Raw genomic sequence first — 17,527 nt, forward strand, 5'->3', positions numbered from 1 at the left:
AGAAACATTGCTTCGCTAATCAGCACAGCAAACAATCTTTTAATAAAGTTTCAAATATTTGATCAGTTAGTCAAAGGTTTCAACAAATGAATCAGAAGTCAGTCCTGATAAAAAAATTTTTATAAAAAGGTTAATTTTAACCTAGCTTTTGAGCTCCAAAGGGGATCAACACTTCGATAAAGATCTGGAGTGGAGTAGGATTTTTCAAATAAATAATAAAAAATGTTTAAATTTTCTCTTTAATTTTTTCTCCTGAAATAGATAAAACTTGTGCTTTAAGTAATTTTGCAAAAAACACAAATTAGTCACGAGGAGCTTAGAAAATTTTTCTTAGACTACTTCATGTTTCATCCAATAACTAAATTTAACTAACAGCATTATTTTTTAGAAACATAGAAAATTTGCAAAAAAAAATGCAGAGAAACGCAAGAATTACCTTTTCTTTCGAACAATCGGCAGTCGACATTTTTGCAACTCCAGTTTATTTCAGATAAAATTTTTGATTTTTTGAAAAATTGTTTGCCCAGACGACGGAACATTCAGTTCTCTGATATATATTTTTATAATTTTATTTTTTGATCATTACCTTTAGAAAATTGTCCTTTTTTTCTCCCAGTAGACGTTTACCCTCTAAGTTGGTAAATTTATACCTATTAACCCAGTTTCTTAAAAATATATTGTGGCATGATAGCCTAGAGGCAAAGTGTGTGGTTCACACGCCAATGATTGAGAGTTCAATCCCCTGGATCCATGAAGTTGTCTATGTGAGGATGAGCTCTTACTTAACCATAGCTTCAGGTTGACCATAGCCTGACCAATGTTGGCTGCAATAAAGGTACCACGTTAAAATTTCAGACGCAAAAAAAGTGGCTATAGTCACCAAAAAAGAGCAGTTCTGCTCATAAAAAGATCAGTCTGAAATGTGGGGAATAATAGGAAAAAGGACAGCTGAGAACAGACCGCTGTGGCCTAATGCTGTTCCGCTGCGATTACGCAGGAACCACAATTATTATTAATTATTAATTATATAAGTCGCTATAAGTGCATAAATAAGAATTACTTTGTTCAAACATGGAACAAGGCGACTCGGTAATGTGCGTTCGCACATAATGTTCCAATTGAAAAAAAAAATTGAGTGTTTTGAGACCTGCCTGTAATAAGACTAAAAAGGAAATACAAACAGCTGAAAAACAAAAAAAAAACAATTTAAGGCAAAAACTCAATATCAAATTTTTAAAATAACTTAGTAAAAAAGTCACATACAATCAGATGAAGCCTCAAACAGGAAATTGACTCTTCCTTGAAAATTCATATGTGACCTGTTTTTAAAGAGACCAGATAACAATTTGACAGAAAAAAAGTCAAATTTCAAAAATCTATTGAAACTTCTGAACACAAAATATTTTAAGTCATAAAACCAATTAGTTTTAAATTTGAAAACATTCTGGATTGATTTGCATATAACTCCTTGAGGAAACAATGAGAACCATCCTTGGTGAGATTAAATTATTGGATTGGCCTACAAAATAACTACAGATACACGATAAAACTCTCTACAATGTATATGTTGTTCGCCGAATAATGACGAAACAAAAATCTCGTTTGAGTATATAGCTCTCCCCTTACTATGTGGGGTCGGAACAAAAACCAGGTGAATTATTAAAAGGCTACGTACTCACTTTAACAAAGAAACAATTCGTTTCAATTTACAGTATTTTTGGGATGATGCCGGTTGTGATTAGTCTCTTTGATGACTGTAGTCAACCGTTTCAATAGTAATAATTTCCTTATGTCTCGTCTATCCTGACGCAGTGATCGATTTGCTTATTTTACGCTTGAAAAGACAATAAAGGACGTTAGATAGTACCAATTTGTTTTCAATTTTGAATTTCAAATAAAAGCTGCATTTCGTTTTAACCTGTGCTCAAACTTTAAAATTTTAAATTTTGTTCAAACTTTAGGTTCTTCAATTGTGTCGTCTGCTTTTCGCTCAAATGTACCGCAGAACATTTGCTCTTTGTCTGAATCAGATTTGTTTTTTAGCTATTAAATAGCTCCTGGGAGTGCCTCAGAATATACCACCCGTCCTCCGGCAATCTCTCTGTGAGTTTACTAAGCATGAGTTGAAAAGTTCTTCAAGTACGAGTTCAATTTAAATGATATTTTTATGAAAAACGTGTTTTGGTTGAATTCATTTTTATTCTTTTACTTCCAATAACAGTGTACTCCAACCTCAACAGCAAAATGCAACCAAACGTGACCCGGGTCGCTATTTCCTAGTAGTCATACAAGGATCATATATGATGCCATACAATTCATAACGTAATTCCTGGTACGATCCTTGTATGACTACTTGGAAACCATATATGATCCTTGCATGAAATCAAGGAACTTATAAATGATAGGCAGTACTGCTCGTAGATCGCAAGCATGCGAAAACCGATTTTTTCTTAAAAAATGGCTGCATGGATCGAGATTTTTTTGGTATCAGTAGTTTCGGGCGTAATGAATGATGCATTTTAGTGTTAAGTTTGATTTTTTGTATGATACTTGTACGACTACTAAATCATACAAATCCTATATGACTTTGTATGATTGATAGGAATCATATATGACCTAGTATGACTAATAAGAATTTTGTATTGTGAGCAACCCGAGGAAACGACAAATGAGATAATACTATTCAAACGACAATCCTTTAAAAATAAAGAACTATTCAAAAATATACAAGATTTCGTGAGCAATTTGTGCTAAAATAGATAGTTAACACACTAGGTTTGTTTTTTTAGATGGCACAATTCTTGATCCAGACACAGATCTTCTTACTCTCCATCAACGATTTGGAAACTCGTGGAAAGTGGAGAAGTCAGGATGGCTTTTCTCAGTACAGCCAATTCGAGATGAAATTGAGAAAGAGATTGAAACGGGTTCTCCTTTCACTCCAATATATGACACCACTTTTGAGAGCCCTGAACAGGAACAGAAAGCTGCACAGGTGAGCAGGTATTTTTTTTAACAGAGTTGGAAGAAGAGAAAGTTTGGAAGCAGGCTCCTTTTTTATTGTGGAATGTAGTGAAAAAAAATTCTTTCACCTCCAAAAACAAGTTCTTAAAAAAATTCATCGCGGTTAATTTAGAAATTGCTCACTCACTTCACGCAATTTTTACCTAAAAGACGTCAAAAATTCGGCGAATAGTGGGGAATGCAGTGGAAAGATTTCTTCACTAAATACGCAATGAACTTTATGAGAAATTTCATTGCTTCCCTTCGATGTCGCAAGAAATGCAGTGAACATGGTGATTTTTTTTCAAAACATTTTTACAGCAAGCCAGAGAAATAATTGTTTAAATCCTCCAAGTTTATTTGGGTTTAGAAACATATTAACAGCCCTACTTTTTGGTGAGCCAATTTTCGCTGGTCAATAACTTTTGCGGATAGAGATGCAAAAGTGGTATCATTTAAAACTGAATCGATTGTTTAGGAGATATTCTTTTTCATTTTTCGATTAATTTTAAGGAGATATTGAGTTTTCCAATTTTCTCATTTTTCACGCTTCAATATTGCACAGATATCTCAAATGGATAAAAAGATATGCTATATATATATATATATATATATATATATATATATATATATATATATCGAAAGCAATAATTGTATTACTATCTAATAGCCACAATAAGCTGCTCATATCGATAGTTGGTACTTTGTTTTCAACTTCATTTGGTTCTCTAGCAGCTATTGGGCCTAAATATTTACAAGGTTTTTGAACTTTCATGACTCAAATAATTTCTAATTGCTCAAGAGATTGCTAGTTTTCTGTTACTCATTGAGGCTTTTTGGTTTTATTGGTACAAAGCAAATTAGCTACTTTAAAAACAATTTTAGCTTCCTACAGCTTTATGTAAAGATTTTAAAATAAGAATTATATAAATAAGTTCTAAATGTTCCTACCCCACTTGTGGGGGGAGGAGCTATATACTCAAATGAGTTTTTTTTGTTCAGACAAGTTTGGCCGACCGATTTAATCATCGTAGAGAATTGTGAGTAGTATCATTGAAAAGCTTGGAGTTGAAACTATTCATATCGATGTTCCGTTAATGACAAACCACCTTTACAGCCAAATGAAGCCCAATGAACAAAACAAAATTTGTTTTCAAGTAATTGCTCATGTTTATTTAGCTTCGACTTAATTTTATAATTTTGAATGAAATATTGAATTTCTGTTTGAAGTTTTACTAGGTTTTTGGAGTCCTATCGCATGAAATCATTGACTAACAGTGCAATATGTTCCATAATGAGCATTAAGTGAACATTTCTAGTGCTTTTAGTGGACAGGTAATGGCTGTTAAGACTTTAAAAATAACTTTTCGAATTTTTTTGAACATTAACCAATCATAAAATTTTCGTGAACTGTTAGTCAGTCTCAGTATTGACAACACCCAATTGCTTTCTACTGCAACTAAAATAATATAAGTAAGCTGATTTAGCTTCTAACTATTGGTTATATGACTTCAATGAAACAAGATATCAAAAAAAAAATTTAAAAATTTTTGAAAATTTTTGTATTATTGGTTTCCTTTGGAATCTTGTCACGTTATCCATATTTTGATAGCTTCCATTGGCTTAAAGAAGACGTTCAGTGAATCACAGATAAAGTTTTTACACTACAGTTTATTGTTTAAATGGCTTCGACACTTTCGTCTCGCACTTTTCTACTGAATTTTGGTTTTGCCTGTTTTTGTTGTTGTTTTTATAGTCATAAGACTCATTCTGATGTCCAATTGATTATCTATGCATGACAAACATCTTTTTCGTCCCGTAGGGTTATATCTGAGCGTAGTTTTTGACCTGTTTTGAGAGCTTTTGAGTTTAATGGCTGTTGAGAGTTTAAGAGTAATTTTTCAAAAATTTTTTTTATTAATAACCAATTCTAATTTTTTTTCTTAAACTGTTAGTCAGTCTCAGTACTGACAGAAGCTTTTTTTTCTACTGCAGCCAAAATTAATCTGGTTAACGGTTTTATCTTCTACCTATTTGTTTCAAAACTTCAATGCCACGAGATTTCATAATTTTTTTTAATTTTTCGGGTACCTATTCTTATTTTTGGGTCTTTTTGAAATCTTGTCACACTATCCTATTACTGATAGTTCCCAATGGTTTAAGGAAGACGTTCAGCGGATCATATATAATGTTTTCAGAGAAGAGTTTACGATTTAAATTGCTTCGACACTTTCTTCTGCCACTTTTCTTCTGAAATTTTGGTTTTTGCCTGCCTTTGTTGTTGTTTTCATAGTCAATAACTTGTTGTGAGGTCTTATTGATGAATGTTCCTTCGAGAGATAATTTAGCGTTATTATTGGCTGGCGTTGAGAGCTAATGTATTTAATGGAGTTGATAATACCAGGTTTCTCAAAGATTTTTTTGTTCTAATGTTTTTTTTCATATTTGTTGATTTTTTAAAGTTACATTGATAAAAAGAGAATCCCAATGCTCTTAAAAAATAATTGAAAATAGAAAAGTTTCCAGTGAAAAATCTTTTTGCTAATGCCTTCGACAATTTTCTCGAACAATTTTTTTCGTGAATTTGCTGTTTTTGCCTGTTTTTGTTCTTTAGGGAGCGGTAACTTGCTGAAAAGTGTCATTAGTTTGTAATTGCAGATTGAATGAACGGTGTTACCGGAAGCAATCAATTTATCGTGAATAGTCTTAAAGTTGATGATATACATATTCAAATACTTTTCAAGCTTTTCAGTTTTTCTTCTTTTCGTCAAATTGTAACTTATTTTCTTCAATGAGAGGTCGCATCCAATTTCTTGTTTTCCAAAAAATAGCATATTTACTGATATTATTTGTCACTGATGTTTTGTTTGTTGGCAAATTTACGTTTTTAAAAACGTTTATTGAGTTGTCAATTTTTGTGTTACTTTTTCTCTTCTTTCAGAACAATCGCGTAATAACAGATCCCAATAGTTTTCAAATGTTGCCCAAATATATTTATTTTATCTCTCAGTATAAATCCTTCAACTGATTTAGTAGAAACAAGAATTGAATTAAAAATACTTAATATTCAGATAATAGCTATTGATTTTAATGGCAGCAATCGTTTGTATTTTCTTAAATCGTGTGTAACTTTTTGAGTTTTGCTTTTTTTTGGTTTTTATGGCTTAGTTATACAAAGGCAGTCCCTCTGGCTTTATAATGACATTTAGTATTTTACCAATGATTATTTAGTTTAAAGCTAATAATTTTTAAGACTTTTGAAATTTCTTGGTTTAAAAAACGTAGATTAATTTTTGACGTTCGCCTCATTGTTCGTTCTCTTTGTCGACTTGTTGCCTAGTCTCATTAAGAAAACTTTCCATGTGCTGTTTAGATAGGAAAATGTAAATTTGTGTAGTTAAAATTTTATCTAATTGCATTTTGACGTTGTTTATTAGGTGCTTTTACTTTTATATATTGAGAGTTTTGCCGTTAATTTTTTTAGTTCTCCTTAATTTGTTTGTTTTTTTTTCACGTAGTCTTTTTACTGGCAGATCTTGTGGGTGCTGTAATGAGGCATAGCATTATAAAAATTTGATTAGTAGTTAGTGTGTGAAACGATTCTTTAAAGTCAAACATTTATTTTGTTATCTCTTCAATTGGTTGACAATTAAGTCAAAAAAGTATATGAGCTCGGGTCGGAACATCATGTGCGAACGCACATTAACGAGCCTCCTTGTCAACATTAAAAAAATCATTGTTAACAAAGTCCCTCTGCGTACATCTATAAGCCAAGGTGCAACGATAGTTCTTTAATGGCTTTGAAAAACAGAGAAGGAGCAAAAGATCAATTTTTTTTCATCCAAAACTTGCGGAAAATAAAGAATTTAAATTCAAACAACCAATACATTAAAGGATTCTAGCTGCTTCAGGTTTTCATCATACAAGTACCGTTACCTTGCTGAGATATTATGAGGCATTCTATCATTTTCTCTTAATTGAGTCAACATTCTTTGAAAAAAAGTTTTGGGGCTTTTCGTATTTATTTCAAGCTTTGATTTGACAATTTGCTGTCGAATCCTAGGAACCCTATTTTTTTACCAGAAAAAACTTTTGAAAATTTTTTAAAGAAAAAATTATAAAAGTCTTTGCTTTATTATTTGTTGGAAAAGAAATTTTTGCTACAATTCACCATCTAAGAAAATGGAACAAAAGTCCAGATCGCTGATTTATTTGTTCTGATTACCAAACTTCTCTTTTTGATTGTGAAATGAGAAGTTTACGAGATACGATCGTTCTTGAGTGTGCAAAAAGCAAATAAAATACGTACGGCTCTCGTTAAACTTTCAGGGTAAGGCTGAAAATTGTTAACTTTAGCTTTGATTGAAAACACAAATTTTCATTATTATTCAAAAAGCAAGGCCAACAATTTTTGGTTCCTTTTTTATTGGCAGATCAAAGTTATATGCCACAATCGATCTAAAAACTGGCCAGTTGAAAACCTCCACAATCCAAAATTTTGCGTTCAAATCCCAGAACTGAAAATTTTTCTACATTTTTAGTTCTTCTTTTCAGTCTTTTTGATTTCCCACCTATATTCTGCTTGACAATTCATGATTTCGCTTGTGTGATATAAAAAACTAAGAAAATAACTTGTAATTGCTACGTCTGTTGAAAAGATTTTTTAACAAAAGCTCTTGAAGAAATTGTTCAACATAGTGATGGTTTCCTCATCATTCAGCCTCTTGCGACGTTTCAGATATATGTGGCTTTTGAAATTGCCTTGAAATTCAACCTTGCACCCAAAAATTAGCAACCATAGACAGCCTTATCACAAATTGACAATGAATCCAGCGATCAAATATAACAAAATTATTTTTTAGAGCAAATGTTATTCTTACGGTGAAAAACAACTAAGTTGTTTACTTTAAGCTGTTCTTTTCTGCATAAAGGTTTTGAGTAGGGTATTTGCCAAGCTCTGTGCAAAACAACGTTTTCTAAAAAACAAACGAGTGACATGTTTTGATGTATGAAATGACAATTTATCAATTCTTTTTTATAAGCTTCTTTTCTGAACAACTCAAACATTGACTTTATCTTCAATGGTCCCTGGTACGCGTTTTAGAAACATCAAACTTTTCTCCTTTTTTACATTACTTTTGCATGACATTCGTTAATAATACCAGACTGAAGCATCTACATGCCATCACTCATAATACCAATCAAGTAGCTAAGTTTCACTTGCTGTGCTTTTTGCTCTGGTCATGTTGCATCTAATAGCGATAGTTTTTCTTTTTTCGATTAAACCAAAAATCTCGAAATACTGAGAGCTGAATTTAATAAAAAACATTTGTCAAAATAATGGAATTAGCCGCTAAGTTTAGTTGAAAACACTAAAGGCTTATGACACCGCATTATCAACTTTCTATAGAAAATCCTGGAACAGAGGTATTCATCAATAAATGTGTGTACCTGGGATATTTGGTGCAAATGCGGTAAGAACAAAAATTGGTTTCTAAAACTATGGAGAAGAATTGATCTCATCAACTTGCTGTAAAGACTCAAGAACCCCATCAATAACAACAATTAGAGTACAACAACAAAAAAAGTTAAAGTGATTTTTTTTAACTCCTTAAATAATTATGTTCGATTTTAAATGTCTTAAGAAAAGAAAAATCAAGTTTAAAGTCAGTACGGTGCGTACAACAGAAAGCATCTGAACATTGTTTAATTGTAAATACAGAGATGATGCGCACGCGGAATCAACCTTTACTCAAATAAGTTTTTACTGCGAATTTATCAACATTTGTTGTGTCCCATGTAGCTGCTATAACTTAGCTCCACCAATTTGTTTCACAAATTTTGGCTATCGAAATTTTACTTTCGACACTTTCTCTACAGTATATACAGAGAATAGTGCTCTAATCAATATTGTTTTCACATTTGTCTTGATTTGTCTTAGAATCGGGATTTCAATTAAATGGGGGGTGATAAAAACTTGAATATTAACCTTTTCATCTTCATTTTAAGGTACAGCATAAATTTTAGTCGCCTTCGGTTCTTGTACCTTGCATTATCTAGATGTTCATACTATTTTTTGTAATATTAAACTCCATGAGAAAATCCAGTTGACATTGCTAGCGAGGATAATAAACAAATTTTTCACCGGGCTTTTTTTCATGTCAAAGCGATTTATGCTGAATTTAGTGTCATCAAAAAAACAATAATGCACTTAGCATTCAGAAAATAATTTTGATAGTGTTCCTCGTAAATTAACTTAACTCCTTATCATACGAACGTGGAAAAGACTTAATGAACCATTTAAAAGGAATGAAACACTCGCAGTCGTATTTTCGTGGAGAGATTGCTTTAGAGGAAATGAACATTGAGAAAACAGGAATTATTTTTGCTTCTCAGATAACATGACCAATTTTGCGAAGTTGTTTTTATATATTTCAGGCTCTATAAATCATCGAAGCTTGCTATTTTACGGAGAAGCGAGGTATAAACACAATTTAATCCAAACAAGACAGCACGACTATCCATCGAAACCATTTATGGCCTTACATATGGCTCCCAAGAACCATTTATGGTCTTTTTACGGTTCCATCGAAACCATTTATGGCCTTACATATGGCTCCCAAGAACCATTTATGGTTTTTTACGGTTCCAAAGAACGATAACCTGAGAAATGAACAAAATTTATAAACTAATTACAACCCAAAAAATCAATGCATTTGATTTTTCACCATTTATCTGACAGAAAAACATAAACTAGAATAATGCTAGATATTCCCATAGATTTTTGGCAATTCATTATATTTCACATAAATGGAAGAATTCTTTTAACCGCATTTGGTGTAAAATTTAAGCGTTGTTGAAGAAAAATTTCATAATTTTGCATGTTAATGTCAGACCTGTTTTTATCAGTCCTTAAGGGCCGAAAATTGTGATAAAACGAGCAACAAACCCTCTCATCAGTATTGTCTTAGAGCAATGGGACGGATTCTGAATATGCTCATTTCTGCTGATCTTCCCGCAGAATCAACACTGCTTTAAAGCCTGGAAGCACTGATGTTGTCCAGTCAAAATAAAATTCCTGCTGAAACGTTTGAAGCTTTTTTAGTGTTTCGCCTGTAATCTCCTTAACAAGTAAAAGGCTTTTTGGAGGCAAAAAATTAAGTTGCACAAAAGGTTTTGTGATCTTGTATGGATCATAAAATTCTATGGTCATGGATATGGTATCCAAGACACCATAATTTTTTATGAGTAATATTTGGATCTCCATTGTTTTCGTTGGAAACCCCCATAGGATCTTGGGAAAAACATCTTTGAGTCAAAAAATGAGGTTTCACAAAAAAGTTTTATAATCTTGGATGGGCCATAAATGTCTATGGTCTTGGATGTGGAATCTGAGAAATCATTGAAAAAAATTAATGCCGTCTCCAAATACAATATGCCTTTAGAGTTTTGTATAGCAAACCAAGACACTTCGTTTCAGAGTACTCTCAATCTTTTGCATGGTCTTGGATATGGTATCTAAGAAGCCATACTCTCCATATATGACTTTGATATGGTATCCAAGGTCTGTGTATGGTGGTCAACACGGGTTATTGATTATTTGTATGATGTCCCGGTAATAATACAAGAATCATGCAAAAAAAATGTTTTCCCTCGATTTTATACATTTTTCATCAATAAGTTACATGGGTTTTCGTGGAACTGATAACCATTTTTTGGCATTCTGTCCTATTAATTGTTATAGTATCATTTTTCCTTGGTTCCTTGCCAGTATTATTGTAATAGGAAATAGGTTATGACATGTATGACATCTTAAATGATTTTTGAACAGTTTACGTGAACAATCGACCCAGGAACACCTGTTTTTGATTTTTGGTATTAGTCAGTTTAAAATTTTGATTATGCTAGTCCCTTCATCAAATAATCAATCATTCTCTAGCAATTTTATTTTTTCATTCGATAATCATTTAATCATATCAAACCCATTTATATTAAGCGTATTTCGTAAGTGTATTATTCTATAACAGTTACTGCGAGTATATTTCAATAGGTTTGCAAAAACGACACTGCTTGTATGCTCGATGTCTCTTTAACTGGAGATGTGAGAATAGGACAAGCATATGTGGTTCTAGAAGAGGAAGTAGAAGCTGCTGTTCTCACTAACGAACTGTTTGCGGAGGCTGAGAAGACAATCCTAAAAGACATTTTTCGTAAGTATTGAATACTTTTAATCTCGTAGCAAATGCAACAAGAGGATGAAAGGATGGCTACTTTGCAAGCTATCGAGTCTCTCTTTGAAAGCCTCTAGTTTCTTTTGCTTGCATTTTCAACGTGCAATATCTGCGAAGATATCAATCATTCTACTTAAAAGATCTTCCAAAATAACCATTATTCAAGCACACGATAGCCATAGTTTCTTGAGAAATTGGAAGAAAATGACAATGTTGAAAATTGGATGACATCTTGCAATCATGGATGATATCACGGAACATCTTTGGGATTCTTGAATACGGTTGCCAGATATTTCATTACAGTTGTAATTCAATACTTTCAACGATCCACAGCAGACATATTATAAATTCTATCCGCTTTCACAGAACACCAAATGCTCCTCCTTCAGAAAAAAACTTGTAGAAAAAAGTTTTATTGCCTAAAACGCATCCAAATTGATAGGAATGTAGATACTATGGTGTGATTCATCTAAAACTCAGCCCAAAGCATTCAACGGTGGAAAGCGAAGGGAGTTGATGGGGACTCATCAAATTTTACAATTCAAAAATGAAAAAGAGGGGAGGATGTAACGGATATAGTGAAAACTAGTTTTTTTTATTTAAGCGACTGATACAAATGACGAAGTTGCAACAACCACAATACAAACTGCTGATATAACCAGCCAGGAAACAACAACAACAGGTCCAGATCATACAACGAAGAACATCGACGATTCTTCTGAACTGAGCTCTGAAATTATCGCTGTAATCGTGGTATCTACTATTGTTGTAATTGTGATGACAATTCTGATTATATTAGCACTATATTTTTGCCGAAAGACGTCTTATGGCCACAAAGCAGAAATTGCGTACAATGCAGATTCACCCGTAGCGATGCACCATACTGAAACTGGTTTTAATAATTGACAGTTTAACTCTTTTCTCATTGCTAAATCATCATTGTGGAATTAGTTCATTCATACTGTATATAGAAATGACGTGCTCAGTTTAATTGTTGAGCTTTGTTAATAATTTAAAAGAAATTCAGAAATTGAAAGAAATTTAATTAAAAAGTTGGTCGGACGGAGAGATCCTGCCACGTTTTCCAGGATTCGGTTCAACAGAGTTAAGTGCATTCTTCTAATCAAAGTTCTAATCTTAATTACGCTCAATAATCTGGGAACCAAACTTAGGACAAATTTTGCTAGGAAAAACTTTGTAAGTAAGAATTTTGGACATAAACGCGACTGGCTGTTATTGATATTCTCTTCAGTCTACAGAGACTGAAACAGGGGGGTAAATGCTGGATTTTTAGAGCTCGGCTTCTGGCTAAAAAAGTGTAAACAGAGAGTCCTTTTTGTTACATATACTTTTTTGAAAAAGTATGACGTTTGAGCAATCGATGGCATAAATTGACCAATTGTTTAGACTTGATCTATCTTCATAAGACATTGAAATCTTCCATAGGAAACACACGAGAGAGTTTAGTTTCCATAATAACTCTTAATATTAATCTAATTATTATCACTATTATTTTTATTTTCATTACTTTTCTGGTACAAGTGTCACCACTGCAACCAAGAAGACTTTAAAAAAAGTTATTATTATAAACACTCAAAAACTCTTATGTTATACTTTATAATTTTGTAAATACGTAGTCTCCGCTTGTAATGTGATTGTTCACTTTCACACCTGTGGTGTGACAGGTTCTCTTGAGGATATACTAATGCACGTTATAGAAAAAGTAGTCGAGTTTAGAAAAGATAAATGTTCTTTTAAAGAAACACAGCTCGAAAGTGAAAAAAGATTCCTGAGCAAAAAAATTGGTTAGGAATAATTAATTTTGTTATCACGACCCCTTAAAGCATAGTCAATATAAGTTATCCTACTTATGGCTTCAGTTTAACCCTTTTGTAATCGATAGGTTAACCTTACGCTGATTGCTGATTGCCTCAGAGAGAAGTTATTACTTTTTATCTAAACCTCTAACTGTTTGTTGCTTTGACGATTTGTCCATTAAATAAACCCTCGGTCACTGCATACACATTCCTTATCTTCACCCTAACTTACTTTAATTGTTTACCCTAACTTACCCTAGTTTTAATGTAAATTTCAGGTATAGTTAAGGCAAAGTTAAGGTAATTATTTAGGGTAATTTTATGGGAAGTTAGAGTAAAATTTAAGGTTTTTTTAAGGTAGTGAGACCTTAACATTTCAGGTAAATTTCAGGTAAAGTTAGGGTTAGTTAAGGTGAGTTAAGGAAAGGCAAATCTACCTTAACAGTCAAGGTGAGTAAGGATGTTTTTTAAGGTAAAATTACCTTAACTTTATTTAGTGTGCTAGCAATCCAATAGTAAAACCACAAAATTCTATATAATAAACAAGAATGAAGACAAGGATGAACTCGGTAAACGCTATGTGCAGCTTCTTGACTTACCAACGTATATTAACGCCTCCCATGGTTCTCCCTAAAGATGGCGTCAACGGGTCTTGTTTGGATCTTACGTCATTCACAACGATGGAAAAGGTTTCTACTTGGCCAATTATTTGCGACAAAAAACATCGGTTACCAACCCAAACTCTTCTTACAGCAATAATGAGCTCAAATTTAGATATATTACCATAAAGCTTAACCAAACGGGTGTTTTGGTATTATGGAACGGTTTCTTAGAAACAAATCCTTACTAGAACTGTGGATTGCTAGAAGCACTGAGGGTAAACGACTACGCTCACATTTCAACAAGACTGTCTCTGGCACGGGTTCTCTTGCAATCAACTGAATAGCTTCAAAATTGGCATGTCAGCGTTTGAGTATTCTCCAATCGTCAAGGCAACATCCGCTGTTTTCGAACTTCTCTTGAAACTCACTATCAAAGTTCAGCAGTTCTTCGTTTTTGCGTACCAATAGGTCTTTTTGCAAACCATTGGTGGAATTTGATCACTCGACATGTAAATGAACCAAACTGCGACACCAACTCAACCAGGATTTTCGAAACTTCAACCGTTATTTGCGGCGATCCGAGAGCTCTTAGTTTTTCCATCCGTAACGTGCTACTCTGTTCCAAATTTTTGGTCACTCTTTAGCAGGATATTTTATACTTTTTAATTGAAAAATTTACTTAAAACTAGAAAATGTTCTTTATACTGATAGTCTCTGCTTTGATAACAGGCATTGGTAGCCCTTTTAGTTGTGTAAACAATACAAACTACTAAAGAATTTTTGAAACAAAGTCATGCGACAGAAATGCCGGAATAAGTTATTTATTCCCCTGCCCAAACTGTCTTACTTTTCCATAGAAGATAAACAATGTAGCTTGTTTTGACCATTTCAGTGGAAAAACAACTGGCAAAAATCCGTCACAGGAACTGAGGAGAACCACAAGAGACCTGAAACCAATCACTGTCCAGCCCAAGGTAAAAATTGAGCTGTTGTCGAACTCGGTCAAAAACAGTTTGAAAAAAAAAGAAAAAAAATGAAGCTAAAAAATTGTAGTGTCTTATAATATCTAATGCATTTTGCCCTCTGAATCGAACATACGCTAATGCACAATAGGCTGTTTTTTGCTTCGTTTTGCCACCAATCTGGCGTTCCCGGGCTCAATCACTGCTTCTTTTTTAATGAGGCCAGTATCAAGTTTCGGTAGTCAAACTCTAAAGCACCCTAAGCGAAGATGATAGGGCCATAAAGCAGATTTATGAATAAAACAGTTATGAAAAAATGCTTCTAATATGTCAACTGTCATTTTAAATCAATACTTGAAATAATATTAATGAAAGATATAGCATAACCGTCTCACTACTTTCACAATACTTCCGATCAGCTCTTCTATTGCAGAAGGCATGCGACTGGAGTGGAGCCACGGAGGCAGAGTAATTAGCTACGCAAAAGCGCAAAACTTATTTCTGTCTCCATGTCAGTGATTGTCTTCATACGATTCTTCTTTTTGTTGTCATGCCAGCCTATCTCTGTATGTCTTTTGACGCAGAGGGACCCCCTCCTCTTGTTCAGCGGAAGACTAATGGACAGACGGTGGTCTTCTCGACTTTGATTATCATTATATAGAATAAAATAACTTTATAGAAAGACTCGCACACTAGTTGCCAATTTAGACCTCAACTACGGAAAAACGCTGAATTTGTCATCCCTATCAAACATGAAAGAATATGACAAACCGCATAATTTTAGCAATAAACAACGCCTGAACCTGAAGAACAAACTAAAAAAATGAAATATCGCTGAAGTAACGCAGGCTGATGAACTCTGGAATGAAAGCTAAAAAACAGCTAAATAAATGAGAATAAGGAATGTTGTGCAAGAGCTTTGATACTCTTTTTTACTTGAAACATGGTTAACCGAAGGCATTCTAAACTAGGCGTTCTTCCGAAGTAACTACACAGTGCACAGACACAGCAAAAAGAGCGAAGAGCGTAAAAGAAATCATGGTGGGGTGCAAACAGCAGTTAAAGAGTTGCCTCATGAAAAAATACTCACGTCGATGCTTATATGTTTCCGTTGCCATCTGCTAATGAACAACCCCTAAAAATTGAATGAAAACTCATGCTAGAATCTATGCTAGATGTATTAGAAACCTGAAGCTGAATGCAGACTAAAAGAAAACTAGACATCAATAGTCATCACGGTTGATGAAATTTTATGAAATTTTGAGAATGCTTGGAGGAAAACGATGAACTCCAGAAAAGAATATGGAATTGAAATACTTGAAAAACCATTTCATCATGACTTCTAAGAGGTATTAGAAGTAGTACACTAATATCTGGATGTTTTCTTTACACAGATTTCGAAAACTGTGATAACAAGAACAAACACAAACGCGTTTAATAAATTCTTCAGTTTCGATCATCTGGTTTTGTAGGCGCACGTCAAATTGAAACACCAATCAAAGTGTAAATGCCAATAAACAAGTTTGCTTTCAAAAAAACATTTGAAGGCGACAACTGAACAAAAGCGTCGAGAACGGTCCTTTCAATCAATTTTACTTCAGTAACATTGGTCAGCTAATGAAACAATGGAATAATTGTCTTCAAAACGCCTTAGATGAAAATGTTCCAAAAAGCACCGTGCATAAAGTGAACTTTCCTCCGTGGATTAGAAGAGAAATCTCCCATTTAGTCAAAAACTCTTGAAAGGAAAATATCAAAAATATCAAACCTCCAGAGACTTATTATTGCACAAAACAGAAAAATTTAGGAAAACTGCTTAAAAAATACCAAGCTGAATTCATTTTTTTCACAACAAGAAGTTCTCAGACCTTCAATGATTCCTATTCATGAATGTAGATAACACACTGAAACAATGACTGATCAAAATAGAACAACAAATAGTGATATGGAGAAATGAATATTCCGTAGCAAACTTTTCTCAAGTGTGCCTCTCAAAAGCAAAATAATCGAAATCAAATACGAATAAAAATACAAAAAAACATTAGTACATCTTCAGCATAAATGAATACAAATGAAGAGATTCAGAAAGTCTGGAAACAAATAAGGCAGGTGGACCTGAAAACATAGGCAACACTACATTGAAAAACTTGCCAGCACTATATAATTCCTTTTCATATTCAATGCTGCCTCGAATAAAAGTTTTTTTTTCTATCACTCTGCAAAATAAGCGAGGGATTCCCGTTTTATAAGGAGGAAAGCAAAGCAATGATTGAATAGTATTGTCGAATTAATCTACTCTTCAATGTGTCAAAAGTCCTTGAGAAGTTAATATTTAATGATTTAATCGAGATAGTAAAGACAATTTTAAACAATACACAACACGTTTTACAGCAGCATATATCAGTTGTGACACATTTTGTCTTTTTATAGACTTCCTTTATAAAAAATTTGATGGAAACAGAAATGAGCTTTTCGCACTTTATATTGACTTCAAAAAATTTTTTGATAGTGTAAAACTGATAAACTTTTAGACAAAGTGGAAGATTTAGGAGCTAAAGGTAACTTCATAGAAAAAATTACGAGTTATCTCACCGGACAATAACTGTACATTATTGTAAGTAATCGCATCTCTGAAACTAAGGCAGTAAGTAGTGGTGTCTCGCAAGGCTTGATCGAAACCCATTGCCACAAAACCCATGACTCTCGAAACAATACATAGAGCAGAAGGGAGGCGATAGCAAATCACAAGCCAAGAGTACCGAAGCCCGGAGCTCACCTCAAAAATTGGTGAACAGTTGGCAGTTGCTTTATTTGAAAATTATGTTAGAGAAAATTAAAACATTGAATGGTTTCAACTCTTTGCAAAAACAGATAGTAAAGGGCAAAAAATTGTTAATCAATGAAAAACAAGA

The 17,527-nt window shown here is 33.3% G+C and overlaps 1 protein-coding gene across 1 annotated transcript; it reads left to right on the top strand.

Annotated features, from left to right (window-relative positions):
* Positions 1–2,789: 2,789 nt before the first annotated feature.
* Positions 2,790–12,140, top strand: LOC142355818 (uncharacterized; the record flags this gene model as incomplete). Its single annotated transcript, XM_075407863.1, has 3 exons — positions 2,790–2,995; positions 11,054–11,213; positions 11,839–12,140. Coding segments are annotated over 3 exons (668 nt in total), but the record flags the coding sequence as incomplete, so codon positions are not given.
* Positions 12,141–17,527: the final 5,387 nt, after the last annotated feature.

Source organism: Convolutriloba macropyga, unplaced genomic scaffold (assembly GCF_964194025.1).
Source record: "Convolutriloba macropyga unplaced genomic scaffold, txConMacr16.3 SCAFFOLD_2939, whole genome shotgun sequence".
Classification (NCBI taxonomy): domain Eukaryota; kingdom Metazoa; phylum Xenacoelomorpha; order Acoela; family Convolutidae; genus Convolutriloba; species Convolutriloba macropyga.